The following is a 26,571-nucleotide window of genomic DNA, read 5'->3' on the forward strand; positions in this document are numbered from 1 at the left end:
CACTCAGCCTCGTGATGCCAATTGAAGAGCTACTCGACCGAATGGTAGCAGCTCCGGTCAAAGAAAACCATTGTAATGACCGGGAGAGTGGTGTGCTGACCACACGCCCCTCCTATCCGCATCCTCAACTAAGGATGACACGGCGGTCGGATGGTCCCGATGGGCCACTTGTGGCCTGTAGACGGAGTGCTTTATGTATATTAATTTAAGCCATTAACTTTTCTTATTTGTGTATTCGCGCTACTTAAGAGTGATCTTGCTATTGGCTGATTACTTCACGTGTCCTATTGCTGTCATCAGTTGGGGAGATCACGTGAATGAGCTATGACGCTTACAAAAGCGCATCACAATCTCAATTTCAATGCTTCGGAGAGTGACGTGTGTTATTTGGTGGAACATCCAAAGGATTGATGTATTTTACAGTGCCGAGGAAGAGTATACTTTCACTTAACACTGAAAAAGTGTATTTTCTTCCGGGAGAAAGTGTATTTTTAATCGAGAAGTCTGGGAATTTTTTTTTCCTTGTCCACGTATACACCCTGATTATGCTACTATTCTATAAATCGGAAATTCCTAATATCCAAATCCACAAGTACTTCTGCTATGAAGACGAAACTTTTACAGCCCAGTAAAAGTGAGCTTTCACTTCGTAGCCTACTTGTTTTATGAGCACAGTTACCTTGGTAGCAGTGCCTTAGTCAGAACTCGCTGAAAAGTTAGTGGTGTGAATAATCTACTGCCAATAGTGTAGTCCACACCAAAATTACATTTCACATGCTGTAATTGCATTTTGATACTTTCGATAGTGTATAACTACTGTTTATGACCAGATTGTCTCATATACTTTAATTATGCATAGATATAGAAATAACTACAGATTGCACTTCGTTGTGATCCTGCAATATTGTTAATGTAGTAACCTGACCTTGATCTAATTAAGCACAATTACTTTTGTGTAGCAAGTAAACATAATAGCCACTAAATGAAAACAAATAAGACACTGTCCTTCAGATCCAACAGTGACATCAGTACAAACTTGATGAGGACAGTATTGTCCTTTGGAAAATGCACTGATCATGATGTAGCTCCATTGTTAAAGTTGGTGATAATCATTATTGAAGTTTAACACAGTCCATGAGAATAATTACACATTCAGCACCCAATTAATCATTTAAAACTGCCATTTAAATTACTGAATCGACTCTTGGATTTGGAATTTAGATAAATCAGTTCTTTCCCAATTTGTAATCTGTGCTGAATTGACTGTGGTACACTATTCTGTATTAACGGACATAGATCTTAATCATTTCATAACTCTGCCTAGAACGACCCAAAACTAACCTAACATGGCTTCCATCTTACTCCTTACATAAGTTTACAGTAATTTAAACTGAATTCATCTATTGTTTGCCAAATTTTTCACAAATTACAATTAACCCTATCAGATCTTATGTTTTTATGGAAGAAGGAAGCTTTTCCTTTGTCATAACGCTTTGGTGATTTTGTGATGATTTTAGATGAAAGATTTATACAAAAATATACACCCATTTTAAAACATACATTGTAAACTGGGCTTAATTTTATGGACTAAAATTATTACAAAATATTACTTAGTGTTATAAAAAGAGAAGCGATCATTCAGTAATTATCATGCACAATAACAAGAATATTAAGTCATAAAGTGAAATATAGCGAACCAACCACATCGGTGTATTTTGGTGGTCATGAGCTGCTGTGGACTGCCGCACTGACTTGCTGATATTTCCATAGTGATGCCCAACAGTTGGCAGCATTTGCACATGATGAACAGGTTGAACATTCACAAATGTGTACCTCAAGTTTCCATTAGGAAAAAATACTTTTGTTGCAGCCAAGGTACAGTAAAAGTTAATGTACACAATTGTAGCCTGAGGGTTTGAAATAATTAAAGATTTACATTTCTGAATAATTAAAGAAACCATGGAGATTTGTTTGAACATGATTTTGCAGAAACAGTAATAATTTATATTGAATTGTGCTGGTTAGTTTGCTTAAATGTGCAATTCTATTTCAGTAACAATGTTTAATCTAAGGAAATGAATGTAGATCTTGCTAAAATATTTTTGTTGTTAGTTGCATGAGTAATTTATATATTTTTACAGCTTTTTTTGGAAGTATGTAATCGTGTGTGTGTGTGTGTGTGTGTGTGTGTGTGTGTGTGCGTGCTCGCGCGGATACAAAACTTTAGATCACTGGTGTTTTGTAATTAGCGCTGTTTTTAGTCATAATAACTATTCTAATGGTTTTAGAATAATCAAAAGAATGTAGCATATAGAAAGATAAGCTGAACTTGCCCTGGGTCAATATTATTATTTTTTAGGTACTGTGTGCATTTTATACAAACGGCAATATGACAAATGATATAATTAAAAATATGCTAGTGATGATTATAGTTATTTGTCGGAAGCAAAGCATGTGAGATGGAAATAATTTACCTGCTTTGTCATAGCTGCTGACCTAGATGATAAAACAATTTTGTGTGCTGTAGCAGTCCAATAATAATGTTTTGTGCTATCTGCTTCTTTTTACTAATGTTATCTGTAAGACAAAATAGGTAGGGGACCAAGTTTTATTACTCCATTTTAACATGCACTATTAGCAGCTGAGAAAAAATGAAAGTGTAGTAGTACATAAATTACTCGGGGAGGTTTGAGGGTGTAGATCATCATTGCTGGTCTAACCAAAGATGTGACGAGCTGTACCCCATTCTAAGTATGAACGTTACAAATGTCACAGGTGATACAGAGCATCAAAGAAATATATCATAATGTAACATGATTGTAATCTTTTTTAAATATACATAAATAAGGGAAAGGGAACCATTTGCTTTCAGTGGACTGATATGTGAAGCATATAAACACTAGTTTTAAAGCTCTTTCTCTAGTAAAAGTATACACACACACACACACACACACACACACACACACACACACACACACACACACGGGCACATTCCTAGGCTACTTTGAAACTTATTATTGAAAGCATTTACCTGGGCTGAAGGTTGTAGGGAGGTGACACGGGAGAATGCAAGGAGTAAGCAGCGGGAAAGAGTCGTGTTCTTAAACAGATGACTCGGCATCCGATAAAAAGGATGAAATGAATGCACTGCCTTAGGGCCCACCCAACTGCTTTCAATGATCCATAATATGTAATAAATCTCACCATGGGCACAGGAATGTGCATTTGTGTGCATTTGTGTGCATTTGTGTGTGTGTGTGTGTGTGTGTGTGTGTGTGTGTGTGTGTGTGTGTGAAAGTATATGTAATTTCACTAGAAAAAAGAAAGTAAGAGCTCGAAAGCTAGTCTGATCATGTTTCTTGTGACGTGTTTCTATATGCCAGACATCAGTCCACTTTCTTAGATTAATTGGAGTCCTTTGAAAGGAAATGGGGGAGGGATGTAAGAAGCCATTCTAGGTAGTAACTCCAATTGCGACCGCCCCTCTCTTCCCACCCCTCTGGTACCTGGAATTCTCAGTTCGCGGTCTCGGGTTGTGTAGCAATTTTTAATATTAATAGGAATATCTTCATTTCCATCCCATGTCAGGTGATTAAATAACTGCGCATTATGTATTAAAATATGTGTATGGTGGGAAGTACACCAATAATCTGGATGAACAAGTGAAGTTTGAAGGTTAACAACACACATTATTTTGCAGATGGCCTCATATTTATAGTGTTCATGGCTTCTGTGTAATTGTATTTTCAGAACACTCATTCCTGGCACTTGTGACACTGAATGGACAGCTGGCGACAATGTCTATTGCACTACGTCTTAATCAACCCTCCAGCCCATCTCCCGTGAACACTCCAGTGCCAAGTAGACCCTCCAGTGAGGAGAAACCTGATTTGTATTGTGTAATGGCCAATATGAGTTCAGTGAAGTGTGCTGTTGGCTGTGCAAATCTTGACAACAAGCTACTTGTTTGTGGTAAGTAACATGTGTACAGCACACTTATATGAAAGCTGCATTTTAAGTTTTTGCAAACGAATACTTAATGGTGCTATTAAAAAGTGACATAATTACCATTTAAAAATTTGTTACTTTAATTCTTAAAACAATGGAGTAACCAACCAGTTATTTGCTGGAATAACTGCATGTATGTTTCATGATACTTCTTGTGTTCCTTGTTCATAAATCTAAATTTTTTATTATTTTGTAGGTGGATATGATCGTGCAGAGTGTTTGAAATGTGTTGAGTCCTATGATCCAAGCACCAATCTGTGGATTACCTTGGCTCCTATGAAGGAAGCAAGAGGTCGCTTTGGTATTGCTGTTGTTAATGGCAAAGCCTTTGCTGTTGGTGGAAGCAATGGTTCAACTGAACTTGCAACAGTTGAGGTGTACAATGCAGAACACCACAAGTGGTCCCAAGTTACTTCACTCCCACTAGCACGCTGCAATACAGGCATGTGTCCGTTTGTATATTTTTATTTATATTAACAGTGCTTAGATATCTGTCTCTTGTTCTGTCAGTGATATAATTTTCTGGCTGTTTCTGTGTGTTTTAGTATGTAATAATGACTTTCTGTTCTATTATGTAGCAAATTTGGTAGACCATATGATCATACTGTGCTCACACAGTTCAAGGAAATTTTCCTTGTCAGAGTAAAAATTTATTTCCTCTGCTTTGAAAACTTCCCATAAGTGTAAACTGTGTCTCGGAGAGTGAGGATATTTTTCTGTTGATGCAAAACCATACTTTCAGAGTGGGTATTAATGCCATATAGGGAAACATCTTTTTAGTCAAAAGATAACAAAGGAATACTTGCATGGCTGTTACTTGTTGTGTAAGCCGTGGTTGAATTTTACAGCCACTCATTACGAGATTCGAGCTGTCATCTGGCTTCAGGCATCAGGCAGAAAACAGGTAGCCAAAAGTACATTCATTCATGTCACAGTAGTAAATTTGAAGCTGTTGATGTTGAAAAGACCAGGAAACTAACTGCCAGGAATACAGTTTGGCAGTTAGTGATACCTGAGTTTGTGAGAGAATATTTCGTGTGAATGTTTCAGTATGATTCAGTAGTTCTGTATCAAATAGTCTGTTATCTGCTTAAAATGTTTTGTTACGTGACAGTGTGCATAGAGCGCCTCTCCAGAATTTTCTCTTAATCCATAAACAATATGTGACTAAATGTCTTCTCTTACAAATTATTATTGACAAATGTGACAACTGTAGCACTGATACCAATACAGATTTACGAAGTCCATTTAAAAGTTTAAACTGCAAACAAGTGCAATAAGAGCCATGTTATATACTGAAGGCTGGGGATTTTATGAAAATAATTGCATCAAACACTAGGAAAGGTCAGAGGGTGAAAGGGTAAAGTTCTACAGACCCAATACAAACATAAGCAATCTGAATACTGGAAAAGGTTATATTTGTCTTCATGCTAGGTTGATGCTTACATATTTCAGGAACAAGAACCTTACCAAAAGATAATTTGATCCTTCTTTCAGATGTTCAGGAAAAAAGCAATTTTGCCTTTTATTCTGTTTTTCACTCTTTGTTAAAAATCCTCAGAAAAAATCCTATGTATTCCAGCAGATATCTCATGTTAAATTAGTTTTGACCCTTTATTGGAAAGATAACACTTAATGAAAAGTGAAGATGGTTTCAGTTGGGTAATGTCTTCCTTTGTTGTTGCCAGACATTGCTCTATTGTTCTGCCTCAACCACATAATGCTGAAAATAACACCTTTTCATTAAATACTACTGCCACCTGTAATAAGACCAATGCTGCTATCAGAGACTAAAAAGGTTTGTTCTGAATTTTACCACATGGTTTTGAGCTTTTTGTACAATGCTCCTCTCTCTCTCTCTCTCTCTCTCTCTCTCTCTCTCTCTCTCTTTTTTCCATCAGTCTACTGACTGGTTTGATGTGGCCCGCCACGAATTCCTTTCCTGTGCTAACCTCTTCATCTCAGAGTAGCACTTGCAACCTACGTCCTCAATTATTTGCTTGACATATTCCAATCTCTGTCTTCCTCTACAGTTTTTGCCCTCTACAGCTCCCTCTAGTACCATGGAAGTCATTCCCTCATGTCTTAGCAGATGTCCTATCATCCTGTCCCTTCTCCTTATCACTGTTTTCCACATATTCCTTTCCTCTCCGATTCTGCGTAGAACCTCCTCATTCCTTACCTTATCAGTCCACCTAATTTTCAACATTCGTCTATAGCACCACATCTCAAATGCTTCGATTCTCTTCTGTTCCAGTTTTCCACACAGTCCGTTTCACTACCATACAATGCTGTACTCCAGACGTACATCCTCAGAAATTTCTTCCTCAAATTAAGGCCGGTATTTGATATTAGTAGACTTCTCTTGGCCAGAAATCCTTTTTTTGCCATAGCGAGTCTGCTTTTGATGTCCTCCTTGCTCCGTCCATCATTGGTTATTTTACTGCCTAGGTAGCAGAATTCCTTAACTTCACTGACTTCGTGACCATCAATCCTGATGTTAAGTTTCTCGCTGTTCTCATTTCTACTACAATGCTCCTATGCTTTGAATTGTCTGTTCAGTGCAGTCATTCCACTGATTTGTTCAGACGTACTCTAGTTTCTAGCTTTCTCAGTAGCTTGTTTTGAAAAAAATAATTTTGTTAAACTACTTTATTATAGGTAGTACAGTGATGGACTGTCCCTTTATCTGCTTATGAAGTTGCCATTTTTAGATAATACTCTTACTTGATTAGTCAAATGCAAAGATTTAATTGTTCCAGTTTTTATAAAGAAAAATTAATAAATGATCATGACTCTCACATTATTCAGTAAATTCTCGTCCAGTCCCCTGTCTTCATTTTATTTATACATTTTTTGTTTTCTCTCTTCTGTCAGGTTTGTTTAGGGTTTCAAAACATCAAAGGTGTTCACTCAGCATTGGAATGAATACCATGTGGTAATGGCAAGCAATGTTAGCTAGTTTAGACACAAATGAATATATATATATATATATATATATATATATATATATATATATATATATATATATATATATATATATGTGGGTGGTGGTGGGGGTGACAGGAGGAAACACAATGGCTTTGGGAGTTTCAGTTGGGATTTACTAAGAATGCTACAACAGTATTGCAAAATGCAACTGTATGTACAGAATTTTGCTGGAGTAGCATGTGGGAAATTATATTTCCCTGTACAACAAGAAATTACAAATTGAAACATGAAAGGGACTAAATAACACTGCATATTCTGGACATTTCAAATAAGGGTGAGTATTTTCAGCATACTTAGAACAGCATTTGCTGCTGAAAATTTGAACAAGATTTTTGAGATTCCAAAAAAGAAGATGGGTTACATAGACATAGACTAAGGAAAAACGACCCCCCACCCGTGTCCCAGAGCTTTTATTGCAGTTATTTGCTCATTGCTGTTAGTAATTACATATGAAGAATGATTGTAAACCAGTGGTTGTGAAAAGAGAGACTGTGTGAGTTGTAAATTACTATACCTCTTTGTATGCTGAAAAATGTGTGTTTGCACATGCTGTTGTGGCGGTATGAACTTGAGGGGTGAATATTATTTTAGATTAGACTTTTCTTTGAAGCATTGTTTTAAAATCTGTTAACAATGCTATCAGGAGCATTTTCCAAAGACTTGCATATGAGGTATGAGAACTCTGTTTTCAGATGAGTTAAGAGAGTGCAGCCGTGATTCTGTATTGTAACCCCATTAGGAAGGTAAGAAGTGGCACAGACGCTCAGAAGTGCTGCCAGAGCTCTTCATTGTTTGAAAGGTTAAACACCTATTATGAATCATTCAAAAATGTGTATATTACATATATTCTTTAGGTGGCCATTGGCAGACCAAATTACTGCAGGTAACTACCAGATTATCCGTTAATACTGTAATGGCACATTTAGTGTCTTCGTGGTTTGTGAATGTAAACTTTAGTTTCTAGGCCTGCCTCTTGGTTTGTCAGCGGTCCCTGTTGTCGCTTCAGCGGGCTTGCGAAGGTAGTATAACTTTGTACCTTTGAGCTGTGTGATGGACTCGCTGCTATTAAAACACGTGTTTTCCTATTTACTTTACAGCTTATGTAATGCACCGGCCAGCAGTGCAGTGGGCCGGAGCTTGACGGAGGAATCGTGCAGCACTTAAAAAACCCTGATAAAAGGGATTAAACTTGAAAGAATTAGTGGCATCATAGTCGCACTACACGAGGAGGCTAACATTTTAGAAACTGCCAGGAGAATAGTGACATGGTGTCGGTTGACTTTAATATGTTCACAGTGTCAACTGTAATAGGTTAACTTACTAGTTTCGTTCATGTACATACTGACTCTTCAGCACACCATGTTGCACAGTTTTTGGCTCGGGCATTTCTTTTTTAGTGTTGCTCTCTCGTTGCAGTGCTTCTGTAGCCACGTAAAGAAAAAAAACATGCAAAACTTTTGACAGCAGTACCTCGGTAAGTGGAAAATTTATATGAAACATAACTAGTGTATCTCATTGAGAATGGTTAGTAACTTTCCAGAAATATTTTTTTACATCTTAGAGGGAAATGCTCCTGAATTAAAATCCGTTTGAAGTTATGTTTTTATTTTCAGTTTTTATTTTATTTTGGTTTGAAGACTGGACTATACACATGTATAGTGCGCCATCTGTTTCTGGCTATATAAAGTGCATGGAACTATTGTTGACATCATTCAGCTATCATTTGATTTTCTTCTTTCAGCTGTTAACATGAGTATTATTTGGAAAATAAGAAATATTTGACCCACTAGTCCTCTGCAAGCATCATTTTACTTGAAAAACAAGATATGCTGTAAAACTTTTTATCATGCTAACTTGAATTTTTAACTTTGGAACTGATAATTCTGTTATCTATTCCTTGTGGAGCATATATCTTCCATGTAGATACTGAAAAGTAAAATATGGTTGTTTAAGGACACAAGTAGGTGTTTGCTGCAGTCAGTTGATGGATGGGGTGTAAACTGACAAATCTTTTCAGCTGTCTGCTTGTGGTATGGCAGTGACCAGAGTGCATTGAATTGCTTCAACATTTCATTGTCATTCGCAGTACCACATTAAATTTCTAACTGTTGTTTTTTTTTCCCCTTCTTCAGGCGTTTGCAGCTTAGGTAACAAGATTTATTGCGTGGGTGGTTGGAGTGGACAAGTGGGGATTCGACAGTGTGACGTCTATGACCCAGAGAACAATACTTGGACAAGTATTGCACCTATGCAGACAGGTGTGTAAAAAAAAGAATAGTTGTAAGAACGGTGTAAAATTTTTGCTGAAAGGAAAGTGTCTTAGCAGAGCTTCAATCCAACTAAAATGAAATGACATGAAGTAACTTAGAGTTCCTTTAACACATTTATGTAGGTGATGCACAAAATGATATTGTGTTGAGAGACTAACAGTTGTTCCTTAAATTCATAACAAAGGAATATTAAAATCAACAGTTGAATGGGGATTCAGTATGGAGACAATTATGTAGTAAAAAGAGATATGAATGAATGGAAAGCTTATGATTAGCAATCATAGTGTCATCGTCAGCTGATCGGGAGACAAAAGTACTGGTGAACTGAGACACTGTAACAGAAGATCTGCCAGAAAATTCATGCCAACATCGGTGTCATTGCCGTGGAGCTAGTTACAGATCTGGACACAATATCATTCGTGATGATGCAGGCTATGGAGAAGTGTCACAAATTGGAACCAGCCCAGGTATCCTTTGGTCAGAAGTGTGCACAGCAACCAAATTATATATATATCTAAAAACAAAGATTTTGAGACTTACCAAACAAAAGCGCTGGCAGGTCGATAGGCACACAAACAAACACAAGCATACACACAAAATTCAAGCTTTTGCAACAAACGGTTGCTTCGTCAGGAAAGAGGGAAGGAGAGGGAAAGACGAAAGGATGTGGGTTTAAGGGAGAGGGTAAGGAGTCATTCCAATCCCGGGAGCGGAAATCAATGCTTAAGGAATGACGCTCTCATGAACAAGTAAAAGTTTAAGTAACAAAAATCTACCAATCCATCAAGATGTCAGTCATGGAACCTTAAACGACTCCACTGTAGATGAACATCAATAACAACAGCCAGAGTCACTGTATAAGAATTCAACCGTACTAATGCATGGACTTGAAGATGGGCTGGACAGCAAAATAATAATAATGTGCAGTGTATCACCCCAAAAGCTTCGGGGCTTTTGCTTCACAGGCCAAACGTGGTCAGTGCTGAACGTAATTAGAACCCAGCATGTCAGATATGCATATATCTTTACATAATTAGAGTAAGCAGCTGCCCCACATTTTGAATGTGAATAACCACAGACCTTGACGTCGCGGAAGAATGCCCCATAAGATCATACACTGGTAGACCAGATTTCCCACTGTTGACTCAGTGGAGATGAATTATGTAAATGCTCTGTATTTTTGTTTCTAAGATTTTGGATTGCATATATTATGCTGTACACTTGCTGGGTTCATTCAGAAAGCCATACAATAAATGAATACTGACAGTATTCTTAATGTTTACAGGTCGGAATCAGGCTGGTGTCTGCTCGATGAATGGGCTGGTGTTTGCAGCTGGAGGTTGCGATTCCTGGAATTGCCTCAATACAGTAGAAGTTTATGATCCACAAACAAACAGTTGGCAGTTCACTACAAACATGATTACTGCTCGGCGTGGATGTGGGCTCACTGTTTTCAAAGGTGATTATCCCATAACTTGTTTTACGCAAGAAGACTATTTTCATAACTGTGCAAATAAATGTATGTGTAAAAAGAAACCTAGCAGAATTAATTGGTGGATTTTTACCAGGCAAACTGTATGCTGTCGGTGGGTCAGATGGAACTCATTCACTATCTTCAACAGAAATTTATGACCCTGTAGAAAAGACATGGACCCCAGGACCTAGCATGACAACTCCACGTGCAAATGTTGGAGTTGCTGTCATTGGTGACAGATTGTATGCTGTTGGTGGATTTTCTGGTAAGTGTCACTTGAAAGAAGCAGTTAGAAAATATTTCAATGAACTGGAAAATAAGTGTTTGATCTTTGGTTGGTAATATTAGGTTTATTGCTGATGATGAATAATTGGCATCTTTGTGAACTATGAATTTGCAAAGAAATTGCTTACTGGGAGCAATGCATATGGGTCATCGGCTGAGCATGGTTATCAAACTGTTGTAATGCACAGTAAGTGTCTGTTCCACTGGCAAATGGTGGAAACTCAGTTCTGGAGTGAGAACAATCATCTTTCTTGACAACCAAGCTTTTTGTTTCTTAAATGGATAGACAACAGTTTACAGCATATTTAATATTTGTACAAAATTTATAGTGAATTTCATATCAGTTGTCTTTAATTTAGCTGTGCTCATTAGTAATTACGCAATAGTTGTAGAATGCATTGCAGTTAAAACTGAATAGAATAATAAAATAAACATGCTCAATTAATTCTGGTACTGTATAGGCAACTGGTACAGGACATTATATGAAGATATGCGCGGAAAAATGGGCTAACCCTCAAATGTAAAAACTTGGAGGCCATCTGTTGTTGGGTACAGGAATTATCAAAATTGACATTGGTCTCGCACCCAAGTATCATATTAGGATGTAATCCAACACAGAGAATTTCTTGTGTTTTGCTAGATATGATTTCTGTAATGTCAAAAAAGGGGTAACCTTCTGTTACACTCCGGCTTCTGTCCAGCAGAAAGAAGCTGAATGGCTAAGTAGCAGGGTAGCCGATACTGTCATATGATACACAGACAACAGGTAATTAACTGTAATTTGAAAAGGTTTAGCTGCTGAGGTACATTATATTGGATTTAATAAAAGCGCAAACATGAAATATAATCCTTGTGTAATTTGTCCTATTGATCACTTTATGAACCAAGTTTTGAGTGGTTGAAGTGTTCATTTGGCATATTCATTACAGAATACAAATAGTGAACATGGAGGTTGTAGAAATAGGAACCTGTGAAAAATCAGTGCAATTTATTGAAAGAGGAATCCACAGAATTGGCACAAAGAAGGGGGGGGGGGGGGGGAGGAGGAGGAGGAGCAGCACTAATGTGAATTTGGGGAAGATCTCATGATGGTGTTTCTTGATGCAAGAAACTCATTTGATAGTGCCTGTACAAGAAAAGTCTGGGAAACACTAGGAAAGAAGGAAGTGGAAAGAGAAACAAGTAGAGTGGATGAGATTTACTGTGGAAGCCTGAGTTGGGTGAAGATGGGGAAAGAATGGACAGATTGGTTCCAGAAAAAAAAGTGGTGTGAAACAGGGCTGTGCACTATCGCCTTTCCTTTTGGTTGTGGTTTTGGATGAGATAATGACGAAGGTGGTGGAAAAAGCTGAAGAAGACAAGCAACGGTGTTCGAAAATGAATTGGTGATCTAGGTAAACAGGAAGGAGGGGGTCCGCCGCTCGTGGTCTCGCGGTAGCGTTCTCGCTTCCCGAGCACGGGGTCCCGGGTTCGATTCCCGGCGGGGTCAGGGATTTTCACCTGCCTCGAGATGACTGGGTGTTTGTGTTGTCCTCATCATTTCATCATCATCCAGGAAAGTGGCGAAATTGGACTGAGAAAAGATTGGGAAATTGTACGGGCGCTGATAACCACGCAGTTGAGCGCCCCACAAACCAAACATCATCAGGAAGGAGGGGGTCAGGAACGGCTGGATGTTTGGGGAAAGAACTGACAGTCAGAATATAATGAAATTTAGTATGAACAAACATGAGATCCTCGCTACAACTAGAAAGAAAGATAGACTAACTAGTGGAACAAGGATTAGAGATGAAAGACTGAAGAAGGTGCAAATTGTTAAGTTCATGGGAAGTGTGATAAAAGAAAATGGAAGAGATGAGACGAGATCAGTGAATATGGCACACAGGCAGAAGCATTCCTGTGAAGTGCTGCGAGCCTGGTTTGGAACAGAGACTTCACACAAAAAAGGAAAACATGATCTATTGAAGTTACTACATCACAGTACTGACTTGTGCATATGGAACATTGGTAATGAAGCAAAGGGTTGTAAGCAGATTACAGACATGTGAGATGAACTTCCTCAGAAGTAGGATAGGAGCAACAAGTAGAGATAGGATGAGGAATGGAAGGATAAGGGAAATAGTGAAAGAGGATCCCTTGCAGACCAAGATCGAAACTTCAAGGCTAAGATGGTATGGGCACTTACAGAATGGAAGAAACGAGGATTCCCAAGAAGGTGCACAAAATGTAGATGTGAAGGAAACGACAAAGAGGAAGATCAGGGAATAGGATGGCTTAAAGGTGTGGAGGAATGTGCTGAAAAAGAGGCTAGGATTGAACCCGAGTGAACACCGAAAGATAGTGAGAAAACGAGACTAAGTGGCGGGGCTTATGTTCCAAACAGACCCAGCCTGGGGCTAGAAATGTCCAGGAGGATGAGGATGAAGATGACAGGGTTAATAAGCAAAAAAGGCAGTGAACATAAAAATTGATGTACACCTTTCCTTTCTGTTCATTTTATTTCTCTTTGTATGGTTTTACCAAAATGTAAACATTCAATAAATGGCATAAGTTTAGAATATTGTAATAACTTTTTAGAGTTGCTTTGAAATGGCTAGTAATTTTGATTAGTTAGAATAGTTAAAATTAATTTAATTTTTTCCAAAGGAGCCTCTTAAAAGAAGCCAGCTGAATTGAAAAGTCCTCAATTCATCCTTCTGATAGTTTTCTGTAGGAAATAAATACTAAATCTTTGAACTGCCTCTAATATTTTTGATTGCAATCTAAATGATACAGTAGGCTCCAATAAACTATATTAGAATAGTAATCAGTTGTCATGAATATATATCCACTTGACATGCCAAGCTTTCAGTGTCTTGTTTGTGACTAATTTAGGGAAGATACACATTTGTCACTAGTTTACAACAAAATGCAAACACATTGAGTTTCGGAGTTTATTGTTGAGACATACATTCAAATGTGAATCAGTTCATTCAACGAGCAATGGAAATAAGGTCAATTTTGTTACGAATATGAGAAAAAGAAAACTTTGAGCTCTTATTCTATCTCATAGTTATTTACAGAATGTTTTGTTATGTTTCAGGGAAGACATTCCTAAACAGCATTGAATACCTGGATGCTACAACTGATGAATGGACAACATTTGTGCCGAAGGTACTTCCTGTGGAAGAGACGATCCTCCAGGATCATGAGGAGCATCTGACACAGAATGGAGTAAACTGTGATAAAAGCAATCAGCAGTCTTTGGACAATGACAGTGAAAATGAGAAAGTACAAGACGATTTAAAGAATAAAACTGAAATCATCCAAAATGGTGTTAAAGAAAGCTTGAGCCAAGGGTCAGTTACAGCAGTAGGAAGTTAAGGAAGTTGACTTTCTGAAGCAGCTCTGTACTGAAATGAGTCATAAGTATTAGTCTTATTTAATGACAGTAAATTGTTTTGATTCTTTGAGTGGCAAGTTTTGGCCATGGAATTCAATGTTACAGAGCATGTGCTTCAGAAGTGAAGTTACCTTAAGCTGTGACTGAAATGTGAAGAACAATGGAAAATTTTTGAAGACACTGGCATTTCTTTCTTATGTATGCCTGGTGATATGATCTCTGAGGTTTTATTCCCCTTGCCATTACAAATTAGTTCAGACTGTGATGTGAAATTGCATTTAAAAAGGAAGTTAATTTTTTGATTTGGGACTTTCTGAAATTAATCTGTTGTGTGGTGCCACCTACATTTTCAGACCCAAAATTCTACCTCTGGCACCAGAAATGCAGGAAGTTTCCTACAACTAAAAAGACTACAGTAAAAATCTGTTATTTTATGTTACTTCATATCCTTTGAGATGAAATAGGCTTGAGACAGAACTGATAGACATAAAAAGAGTGTGTGTGTGTGTGTGTGTGTGTGTGTGTGTGTGTGTGTGAGAGAGAGAGAGAGAGAGAGAGAGAGAGAGGGGGGGGGGATTGATTATGTGATGATATAAATCATATGTGGTAGGCAGTATGAGTGGAACTCTGAGGGGGGGGGGGGGGAATAAGATTTGTGACATATTCATATGTTACACAACTGTTGCATTTCATATTACTTACCTTAATTTTAATAGACAACTCTCGTAACAAAAATTCTATTGTGATAGACATGTAGATTCATAAATGTTAATATTGTATCTCATGTTCTTGCCTGCTAGTGCTGTTTTTATATAAAAAGGAAAAAGTGTTTAATCATTACCTAATTTTGAAACAATGTTCAAAAATGCAAAGCCCTGTCCTTAACATACAGAAACATAGTATTACTCAGTTATTTGAAAAGGTCATGTGAAAGATCTTAGTAGTTTAAAATGAGCCTTCAACTTTATTTGTATCTTACGTATGCATATGGATTGCAACTCCAAAAATTTTAATTGTTTCATAATATATTCGTAGGAAATAATGAAAAGCTGTTTCTCACTAATGACACGTAGTACAAACAAAAAATCTGCAAGAAGTGTGAAGCAGAGTAATAACTGAGTGTTGATCAATCATTATTTTTACCTATGAATGTAATTTCTTTTATTTTTAAATATTCTTGTTCCATGGTGGGGTGTGGAATAGACCAGACTAAAACTGTTCAGTTATTCGCATCTGTTACAATTACTTTTGTCAATTGTATGTACGAGATGGAATAACACAAAATCTTGTGCTTTGAGCATCACTGTTACAAACCATAGTGAGAAAAATAAGAATGGTTTTCTAATTGTGTAAAAGATGGGGTTAATTCTTAATGATCTATTTTGTATAAATTTCCGTAAACTGTTCAGATGGAAATTGACCAAGCATCCTGTGTTTTTTGTTGAATGGGTTCTTATGGGGGCAAAAAGTGACTGAAAGAAACTTAATTTTATCATTAAATGATCATGCCAATTTCATAATGAATGAACTTTTATAACAAAAATCTATAATGGTTGAAAGATGTGAAAACCTTTGATATCTGAAAACAATTTATTTTTGTAATTGTTTACATGTTCATTATCACACCTCAATCAGGAATCTCATGCATATGTAACTACATATACACCACAAATTTGGAAGACAATCTTCCTACCAGATATTTATGTATCATGAATACTGAAATAAATCTCCACAGAATCAACTGAAGAGTGTTGGAATTCTTGTTAATTTTTATTTTGCTTTGTGTTTGCTGGACTTTCAGGTGTTTCGCATAAATTCAGAGGACAGCTATGTGCGTAAAAAAAATGTCGATGATGAACCATGTGCCAACAGTGGTGAGTCGGTGTGTGTGGCATGGCAGTGGGATGGAAAAACTTTTCAGATGGGTCTTGAACTGATCAGGGAATTCCAAAGAGAAGCAGTCAGGTTTGAAAATAACAACCTGCCATGGACGAATGACAACTTGAGTCCGTTTGTCGGAACCTGTGCATGAACACTGTAGTCAAGAGCTTGAGCTGCTGTTCAGTTGTGGATTTGCTGCTCATTATTGAGCATAAACGTTGCAATAAAAGAAACGATCGGTGTGCAGATAAACTAAAAATCTGTGTATGTCTGTTATTTTATGGGGGAGGCAACTTCTTTAGAGTGTTGGCTTATTATGTGTAGTTTTAATCCTTGTTATTTTATGAAATTAACTTCAGGAGCAATACAAAATAAAACATTTATGTACATTTTGTAGAGGAATTGAAACATAACCTCTTCCATCTTGGAATAACATGTAAAATACCTTCTGCCACTGACCAGGTCTAAAATAGAATTTGGGCTGGCAACTTAACTGTTCTTGTCTTGGCAACTTACTGTTCTTGTCTTGGCAACTTACTGTTCTTGTCTTGGCAACTTACTGTTCTTGTCTTGGCAACTTACTGTTCTTGTCTTGGCAACAATTGACCCACAAAAAGTGGTGAAATATTTCCCCCAGCCGAAGAACCTTGTGGTGCTGCTGTCATTTGTTACAAACAACATTCTCTGTACATTAAGGGGACAAAAGTCATGGGATACCTCCTAATATTTTGTTGGACCTCCTTTCACTCCGCATAGTGCAGCAAATCGACATGGCATCATCTCAGCAATTTGTTTGGAGTCCTGTGCAGAAGTATTGAGTCGTGCTGCCACTGTAGCTGTCCATAATTGCTGAAGCGTTGCTGGTAGACGATGTTCTGCATGAACTGACTTTTCGATTACTTCCCATAAATGTTCAATACAATTAATGTCAGCTGATCTGGGTGACCAAACCATTCATGTAAATTGTCCAGAATATTCTTAAAGCCAATCGTGAACAACTTCGGACTGGTGACATGACATGACAGCATTGTGTGGGAACATGAAGCCCATGAATAGCTGCAAATGATCTCAAAGTAGCTGAACATAATGATGTCCAGTCAATGGTTGGTTCAGAGAGCCCAGTCCATTCCGGATGTAAACACAGTCCACAGCATTATGGAGACACCACCAGCTTGCTCATTACCTTGTTGACAACTTTGGTCCATGGATCCATGGGGCCTGCACTACACTCGAACTCTACCATCAGCTCTTACCAACTGAAATTGGGACTCTGCTGACCAGCCCAAGTTTTCCAGTTGTCTGGGGTCCAACCGATATGGTCCTGAGCCTAGGAGTGGTGGTGCAGGCAATGTAATACTGTTAGCAAAGGCACTTGCATCAGTAGTCTGCTGCCATAGCCCAATAATGCCAAATTTTGCCACATTGTTCTAATGAATACATTTGTCTTGCATCCCTTTTTCTGTGTTTATTTCATGCAGTCTGTTGGTACTGACAACTCCATGTAAATGCCCTCGGCTTTCAGTTGTCTAGTGAAGGCTGTCAGCCATTGTGTTGTCTATAGTAAGAGGTAATGACTGAAATTTGGTATTCTCGGCACACTCTTGACACTGTGGATCTCTGAATATTGAATTCCTTAACAGTTTATGAAATTGAATGTCCCATGTATCTACCTCCAGCTATCACGTCTGCCTACAGAGAAAGGTCCCCAATTTGTCCGAAAGTCTAGAGCAAGGAGAGCCAATAGTTCGGCTTGTGAACTGTGCTGTGGCCCAAGTGCTGTAGTGCTCAGCCTTGCTGCATGTTTCCCCCACAACTATGGCACACTGTACGAGTGCAAAGAGGGAGAAACTACTGACGTGCCACATTTACCGTATTTACTCGAATCTAAGCCGCACTTTTTTTCTGGTTTTTGTAATCCAAAAAACCGCCTGCGGCTTAGAATCGAGTGTAAAGCAAGCGGAAATTCTGAAAAAAGTTGGTGGGTGCCGCCACAACTTACTTCTGCCGTCGAATATATGTAGTGCTACACGGGCATGCTTTGTTGGCACAAAGATAAATACTGGCGCCAAAACCTCTGCGTCAGTAAATAAATTAAAAAAAAAAAAGGTGGAAGACGAGCTATTTTCTCCGCTCCCGAGTTTCGGCCACTACATTTTCATACATTATCCAACGAAGTAAATATAAATTCCGTATTGTTCATCTTCGAATGTAGCAGCATTTCAGTGTACTACGAAAATCCGACTGGCAAGAATGTTTGTTATGTTTGTCAATATGGCCAACTCTAAGGCCTTGAATTGTTTCCTATCTGTGAGAAGAGATGGTTGCTAAAAGGAATTTTCATAAATTGTAAATCACATACAGTATTCTCGTCACCATAAGAATAATACGCATATAAACATTTTTCTATGTATTGTTTCATGTTTGCTGCTATTTCATTTAAATCCTGTCTGCCTAATAAACTACGAAACTAGAACAGCAAACGCGGATGAATATACGTATCATGTCATGTTTATATTCGTATTATTCTTATGCCTAATAGTGATACAGTCAGAAATGAAGCACGGCAATTGACAAGATTTTTAAATCTAAGATGACTCTAATTTCTGTGTAGAATGTAATGTACTAAAGAGGCGCCTGCAAACGGAGAAAAATTTTCGCTAAACTCTCGTTCAGAATATCTTCTATCTATTATTTGGTTCTTGTTGATCATTATCAAAGAAAGCAGCAGTGTAAGTAACAACAAAAAGCAGTTTCTTGCCATTGTTTCGCTAATGAGACGATTCCTCTCTCTCTTTCTCTCATATATATATATATTATATTTTATTTTTTTTTTTTTAAAGCGGCGGAAGCGCGCACAAAAGCAAGCCATGCCGCAAGCGGAGACAGGCCGTAAACACGCACTATCAGAATGCGACAAACAATACATGACGCAGTACAGTAATGCATTTTCAGCTTAGAGTGACGTAAACACCTATAACAAAGAAAACTGCGCAATCAATTCAAATCAGACGAAGCACGTGGAAAAGGAAGGGTGCCAGTATAAATACGGACGGAACGCCTGACGCATAACAATGGCTACCTGGTAAAGCTTAACTGCAAAGCTTAAGACTCGAACCAAACTACTGTAGCTGTATCGTCATTCATTCGACCCAAATTGTGTCTCATATTACAATGGACCAACTTTGTTTCGATTTGGAGATGCGGCCTATAATTTTTCTCTCCCCTTGAATTTCGGGTCTCAAATTTCAGGTGCGGCTTAGATTCGGGAAATTTTTTTTTTCCTTTATTTTGAGTCTCATTTTTAAGGTGCGGCTTAGATTCGAGTAAATACGGTAAGTGGCTGTGCAGCTGCCCTGCTTACTACTTGGTGGTGTGTTTTTCCCCGTTTCGCAACAACATAGATCACAAGCAAAAGAAATTTTCAGTATTATTTAATTATTTTTGGTATGTTGTTGACACTTTTTATCAGGTATAAACTGCACATGTACAGGGGTGCTTTCAGCCGAAATGGTAAACAGTTTCAAAAACAGACATAACACTGACAGTGTCCTCAATTCGTTTAGGAACATATCTATGTAGTTCTTTTAAGACAACAAGGAATTTTTCAAACAAAGTTTTCTTTAACTCTGCTGTTTTGTTTGGGTCTATATGACCTGAAATGGTTATAAATTTTATTTCTTCTTGGGAAATTTGGTGACTGACTGAAAATGCAAGGGTAGAATGTGATTTAAAAAGTTTTAAAATATTTAGTCATGTGGTCTAAATCTTAGGAGTTACATATGTAATCTTCGGGACAATCTGACCTGACATTAATATGATTACTCTGAAATCAAATACTTACTGGTTGTCTCCATAGTAGAATAATGACTCTCATTGTTCACACTTACTCTCAACATTAAACAACTCAACAAAGATGCTGCACACAACAATAGACTTGTCATTACAACTTGTCAGCTGTTAAAATTATCCAATGTTTTTGCTCAGTTTGTGTTGTCTATCATCTGTGATTAGTCTGAATTGTGACGTCATGGTGATATCATTGACTGACAGAGTTCGAACAATTAGTAAATAGCTCTATAGACAAAGGATTACTTTCAGAGTTCGAAGGTCATGTCAGTAATGCACCTGACAGAGATTATTCTGATGACAGTCCACAGCCTGTTAACAAGTAGTGTGTGGACTTCTATTCATAAAAACGGGAACTTAGAATGGCAGTTGCAATCACCAGCCCAACATGGTCACCTACTTGCTTTGAACATTATCAGGAGTACCCCAAGAGTTACCAGGTATGCAAGCAGCAGAATAAGTTACATAACAAGTATTTTCTACAGCATTTCAGAATGAAATAATAGAGCTGTCAAACATTAATGATTTCTCTTTTTCATGCATGCTTAGGACTCCTATTCCTTGCATGTGTGTATCACTCACGTGGGGAATCTACAAAAAGTTTGTGGGACAAGGATACCGGGTGAAACATATTTTGAGCAACCATCTCCCTAGAAACATTCTGAAAAAATCACACGTCTTGCGATTTGATAAGAAATCCACATGAGAGGAAAGATGACGTACTGATAAACTTGACGCAATTCGCAGTATCTGGGAGAAGTGGTTAAAGTCCTTCCAAAACCGAATAATCCAGGAGAAAATTTGACTGTTGATGAGCAGCTGATAACATTTAGACTTGACTATTCATTCAAGCAGTACATCCCAAGCAAACCGGCAAAACATGGGAACAAGATATGGACTCAGTGTGACAGAAAATCTTCGTTTGTACTGAAAGCCCAAATATATACAGGAAAGGAGAATGGAGCGGCACCAGAAAAAAATCGGGGAATGAGAATACCTTTGATTTGCGAGTTCAGAATGTAATGAGACAATTTTTTGTCAAACAATTTGGGACAGGTGCTCCTGAAAAGGAAACTGACCATGTTTGGAACCATGTGCAGAAATAAGCCTGAGGTTCCACAAAATATGACAAACAAGAATGTTTATACCTCTTCATTTTACTTCACAAATAACACTACGGTGGTCAATTATATTCCTAAGAGAAATAAGAACGTTGCACTAATGAGCACTCTCCACAATGGTGGGGAAATAAGTAACAAGGCCGATAAGAAACCAAAAATGATTTTAGATTATCATTCAACCACAGGGACTTGGGCCACACTTGATCAGCTAACAGATACTTATACGTGCAATCAAAAAACCGGTAGGTGGCCCATGATATTTTTCTACAATACTCATGATGTTGTTGCTTGTAATGCGTATGTCGTGTGGACTTTGATTGACCTAACTGGAATGCAAGAAAATTGATTAGGAGAATAGTTTTGGAGGAACTTCAAAAGTCACTGGTTGCGAAGCACATTGCATCAAGGAAGCATTTTCCAAGAATAGAAGATTCTTTGAGAATGGTCAGGAGTATCAAAGATCCTGAAGTGGCAAGTGTGGTTAAAACAGTAACAAGAAAATATACTAACTGCACAATCTGTGAGTTCTGTCCTTCAACCAATGACAATAAAACGAACACGTCGTGGAAAGTGTAACAAACGTATGCAAAACGCACACCATCCACTTGTGTTGGAAATGGAAATGTCGTGTGGCTAGGGCCTCCTGCGGGTAGACCGTTCGCCTGGTGCAGGTCTTTCGATTTGACGCCACTTCGGCGACCTGCGCGTCGATGGGGATGAAATGATGATGATTAGGACAACACAACACCCAGTCCCTGAGCGGAGAAAATCTCCGACCCAGCCGGGAATCGAACCCGGGCACTTGGGATTGACAGTCTGTCACGCTGACCACTCAGCTACCGGGGCGGACATCCACTTGTTGAAACTGGAACACTCGCCACCCCCCTTGTGTTGAAACTGCAGTGATTAAGAAGGAAAGGAAGTGATGAGCGCAGATGGACAGATGGTTGTTGAGAAAGACTTTTTGGTGGAAATATCTTTGTTACTAATACACCGTGCATGAATATTAAAATAAAGCATTTTCTTTAGTGAAGTTCTGAGTGGTATTATTGTATGGTAAAAGTGAACAGAACAGCAGGGTTAAAGCCAGTTAGTTTAAACAACTGGACTGTATTTGTCAGAATGTGTCCCTTCTATAACACAATTTCAATTTTGAATGCATTCTTGTCAAACAGAGAAGTTGTTTCTCACCTTGCAGTCTTACTGTGGGAAGTGTGCAGTTAAGTACACTTAAAATGCAAGATCTGCACTACTCCTGTAATAAATTCAACAACACAGGTTTAAATCGAAAATTGTTCCAGGGATGCTTGTTCACTTAGCCAACGTACTCTGCTGTAATACGTGATGTTACCATGCTCCTTGTTCAGTTTTCTGGAACACTCATTACTGGCAGTGGAGTAATGCATGCAGCTTCAGAAGTTTTACTTTGTGCGCTGCATGCCTTCAAATTTAGCACAAAGTGCTTCTTGATGTACAGAACAATCAGTCCTGATTGTTAAGTGTTGTAATTTTTTGCTCTTTCATTGTCAACAAAATCTTTAAATTCTTTCTGCATGGTATTGTAATATCGTTTCATAGCAGATTTGGAGTATGTGTCGTTTCTGCAACTGCATGATATATATTGAGAATTCTTACATCTCTTCTGCCTCCCCATTCATTTTTAAGGCTTGTGATAATAGATTGCTAGACTGCCTCTTTTTGTGCAAATGGCCAATGGAATTTTGAACATTTTTATTACCATGAACAAATATCGAAGGGTAAACAGCGCTTACCCCATCATTCTGATGGACTAAAGGGAGTCGTACCAAATGAAAAATGCCACTGTGCAGTATTAAATGAAATGTATTGTGCCGAGTATTTCCGAGAAGCACTGAGCAAAGCGAAGACGGATGTATCATTGGCCCACATGTGGCCTGCACACCCAGCCCATGCTAAAGTGTGGCATGTCATGGCTGGCCTTAATGTAGAGCCTTATAATTTACAAGTTTATTGAGAAGAGTGGCGTGACATAGTGTACAAGAATGGTACACTGAAAGTGCTGGGTTTGAATCCTCCCAGGTGAATTTTAGATTTGTAGTTTTTTTTATCAGGATGACTTTCATCATTATTTTTATACAATCCGAGCAACTCGTACTGGCGGAATGTTGGAAAAACCACTAAACAAGCATTTGCTAAGATACCACTACAAGGACTCAGGTCTAATTTCAAGTAGTTGCTGAAAAAGTCTCAGCACTTTTATATAACTGGGAGATAACCCACAGGTTTTTGGCTACTAGCACCTCTTATTGAAGTCTGTATGTTTTTCAAGTGCAATTTTCCTCTATATACCTCTTACTATCAGAAACCGAAAAAGCATTGCCGTAAGGCTTAAAGCAATTCATTAAGGTTAGAGTATTTAAATCTTAAAAAATTAAATGAATCGTGAATTTGAAAAACAACTTAAAGTCCCTAGAGGTACATTTTCAGAGACAACAAAAAAGCTGTCTTATCTTACTGAAGCAAATATTGCATTGAAACTACGTAAGACTGTCATTACAAAAGCACGCTCTTGTACTTCCTTCATGTTCAAATTTTGGTTTAAGAAAGGACTGAAGATTTTTTTTCAAATTAACTTCAGTTTTGCTTCTTACGTAATACAATTCTCTCATATAAACACACAATAATGTATTTCCTTTATTGAAAAACATATTCAGAATACATAGAACAGTAAATCATCAAGAGAAATAAACATACAGGACAAAATTTCCAAAATGAAATTGCAATATTACTCATTTGTTTTTGTTTCCCAAACTGCAATTTTCTCATAAAATGCTTTGGATTCATTACAGTTGGAAATGTACTTGAGCATTTTGTGTATATCTTTAATTTTATTTTCATTGATTGGACACACACAATTTGGATAAGCATGTCTGTGTGTTAGTTTGGTATGTGCGGATATGTTGGCCCAAGGATGAAAGACTGTTGAATTATTCCTCCTAGGAATGGTTTTACCACAACTATTCCTATCTATTCTGCAGTTAGTAGAATTCCATAAAAGTTGAAACAGTGAAAGATAGCTTTTTATCTCTAGGAACGTGGAACGTACTTAACAGACGTCTCTTATGGAATTGGCATTCTTTTGTAATAATGTGGCCACCAGTTGTAATCATAAACATCCTCACTTTCAACAATTGTAACTGTAGTCCCTATCACTTGGCAGAAAGGAGTGTCCTCTGATAGGGAAAAGACGCCTGATGTTCAAAAAATACCTCTGAGCACTTATAGCCATTAAAAACCAGAAGAGTGTGTTAAACAACCCACGAGATGAGACACAGGTATTGAAATAATGGAGGAGAAAACTGCATACCTCATTTGGACTTTCCTTAGCTTGCCCCTCATGGTAGATGTAGAAGGATACTGAATTAATTTTCATGTTATGCACAGAGTAAACTGGAATTGTCAGTTGATAATCATACGTGTCCTGAACTGGTATCTTAGGCAAGCATACGTTTTGCATGTAGACAAATGTTAAAGCAAGAAAATCCTCTCTCTCAGTGCATAACTTGGTTGCATCTTCTAGTGTTTTGTAGAACTTTTTGCTGTGATGTTTGTGAACTAGGCGTTCTGCTGCAGCACAATCACTAAGTGCACCGCTTTTCTTGTTAACATTCAGTTCTTCACACTGGGCCTACCAAATCTCAAACGGAAATGGTTATTGAAATATCTGTGAAGATAGTGATAAGACACATTACTATCAGGATATTTGACAAGAAACATTTCATGCATAATTTTCACAGTTAGTTCACTGTTTAAGTAGAAAACATCTGTGTTTCCACAGTGGGTTTGTTTAGTTGGAAATGACGCAATATAGGCATGAATAGAAGCAAGTATAAATGAGCCTCTTTTGTGTTCCCTGGTTTGCGTTTTCCACATTGGTCTTTAGGAGACTTCTTATGCAATCTCTTCATTCTGGATTTGGTAACCCAATAAACACTGAGGAAGGCTTTCTTACATACCTCTATCTGCTTGACTGAATCTTTAACATATTACTTGAACATAGCTGCCCTAATACCAGGCTCGTCTTTCCTTTCTCTTTATCTTTCCATGGCAGTACTTTGTTTGTCTTTGTAAGAACACATCTTGTTTGTTCTTAGTGTCACAGTCTTTCATGTAATTAACTGCTTCTAACAATGCATTTTTGGAAATCAAGTTGAGACATTGTTTCCGGCATCTGGAATATATGACAGTGTAGTTTCAGCTCTCTGAGACTGCAGACGTGTGTGCAAGTTGCATTTGCGTGAATGTGTGTGTGTGTGTGTGTGTGTGTGTGTGTGTGTGTGTGTGTGTGTACTGCTGACAAAAGGGCCTTAATGGCCAAAAGCTATAATTGTGTGAACCTTTTTGTTGTGCCTCTAGCGAATATATGACAATTTGTTATAAACAAGAGGCTGCATTACTAGTAATTACCAGTCTCAGTAAGCTACAATGATGCATATAAGAACATCGTGTACAACAATATTGTGAAACAAAATTAAATCCAGATTACTTACCCGCAAGCAGGTCCTGTTTGTCTAACAAACTAATTTCCCTGCGTGATTTACATGCTCCAAACCTTTAACCTTAGCACGCTTCATTGTAATTCTCTTGTATTCTGCAGCCCTTTTCATTCCTTTCCTCCTCTTTTGGTCGTTATTTTCTTCATTTTCTATACCAGTACATGAAGAACTGCTGTTAGGTGCCATTTTCGTTTCCAGTTAACATATCACAGGTCTTCCACACAAACAAAAGTAATACGGACGTTTTACCAACTTAAAGCTATACATGAATCTGTTAACAATTATCATTACCTGACAAGCGAAACAACTTAGGTCCTGCACTAAGGCTGTTTTGCCAGCAAAACACGAATGTTCTGTTAGTGGAAATAATGTACGGAAGTCAGGGACTAAAGTCTCTTGGCTATTAAGTGATGCGTGTTGGGTATTGGAACATTGCTGTGCCCATTACTCAAAACCATGAAAATGTTGACTTAAGCTGTTTTGAAAATTCATGATTCAAATGTTTTTGAAACTATCTTTCATTTCTTTCCTGGAAAGATCAGCTGGTTCAAGCAATAGTAACAGTCCTATTCATATTGTAGTGAAAATACAGACGCTTTCCTCTACAACAAAACTTGCTTCTACAACATTGTTCAGTGCTTTTTATTCATTAGCCATATGTGTATTATTTATTACATTAGGGTACTGGATCATGAGAGCTTTCACTATTGAAGTAAACTATGACTGAGAAGCAAGGATGTGCATGCAAGTCATTGGTAGTAAATTCTGTTTAAATGGG

At 37.8% G+C, this 26,571-nt stretch overlaps 1 protein-coding gene across 3 annotated transcripts in view; it reads left to right on the top strand.

Annotated features, from left to right (window-relative positions):
• LOC126092952 (influenza virus NS1A-binding protein homolog) overlaps positions 1–16,156 on the top strand; it is a 101,687-nt gene extending 85,531 nt beyond the window's left edge. For all 3 annotated transcript variants that reach the window (XM_049908684.1, XM_049908687.1, XM_049908685.1), the window contains exons 8-13: positions 3,751–3,972; positions 4,205–4,450; positions 9,132–9,257; positions 10,555–10,728; positions 10,838–11,008; positions 14,111–16,156. In XM_049908684.1, the coding sequence (XP_049764641.1) occupies positions 3,751–3,972; positions 4,205–4,450; positions 9,132–9,257; positions 10,555–10,728; positions 10,838–11,008; positions 14,111–14,391 (1,220 nt within the window). In that variant the 3' untranslated portion in view covers positions 14,392–16,156. The remainder of the gene's footprint in view (positions 1–3,750; positions 3,973–4,204; positions 4,451–9,131; positions 9,258–10,554; positions 10,729–10,837; positions 11,009–14,110) is intronic.
• Positions 16,157–26,571: the final 10,415 nt, after the last annotated feature.

Source organism: Schistocerca cancellata, chromosome 7 (genome assembly GCF_023864275.1).
Source record: "Schistocerca cancellata isolate TAMUIC-IGC-003103 chromosome 7, iqSchCanc2.1, whole genome shotgun sequence".
NCBI classification, from domain to species: domain Eukaryota; kingdom Metazoa; phylum Arthropoda; class Insecta; order Orthoptera; family Acrididae; genus Schistocerca; species Schistocerca cancellata.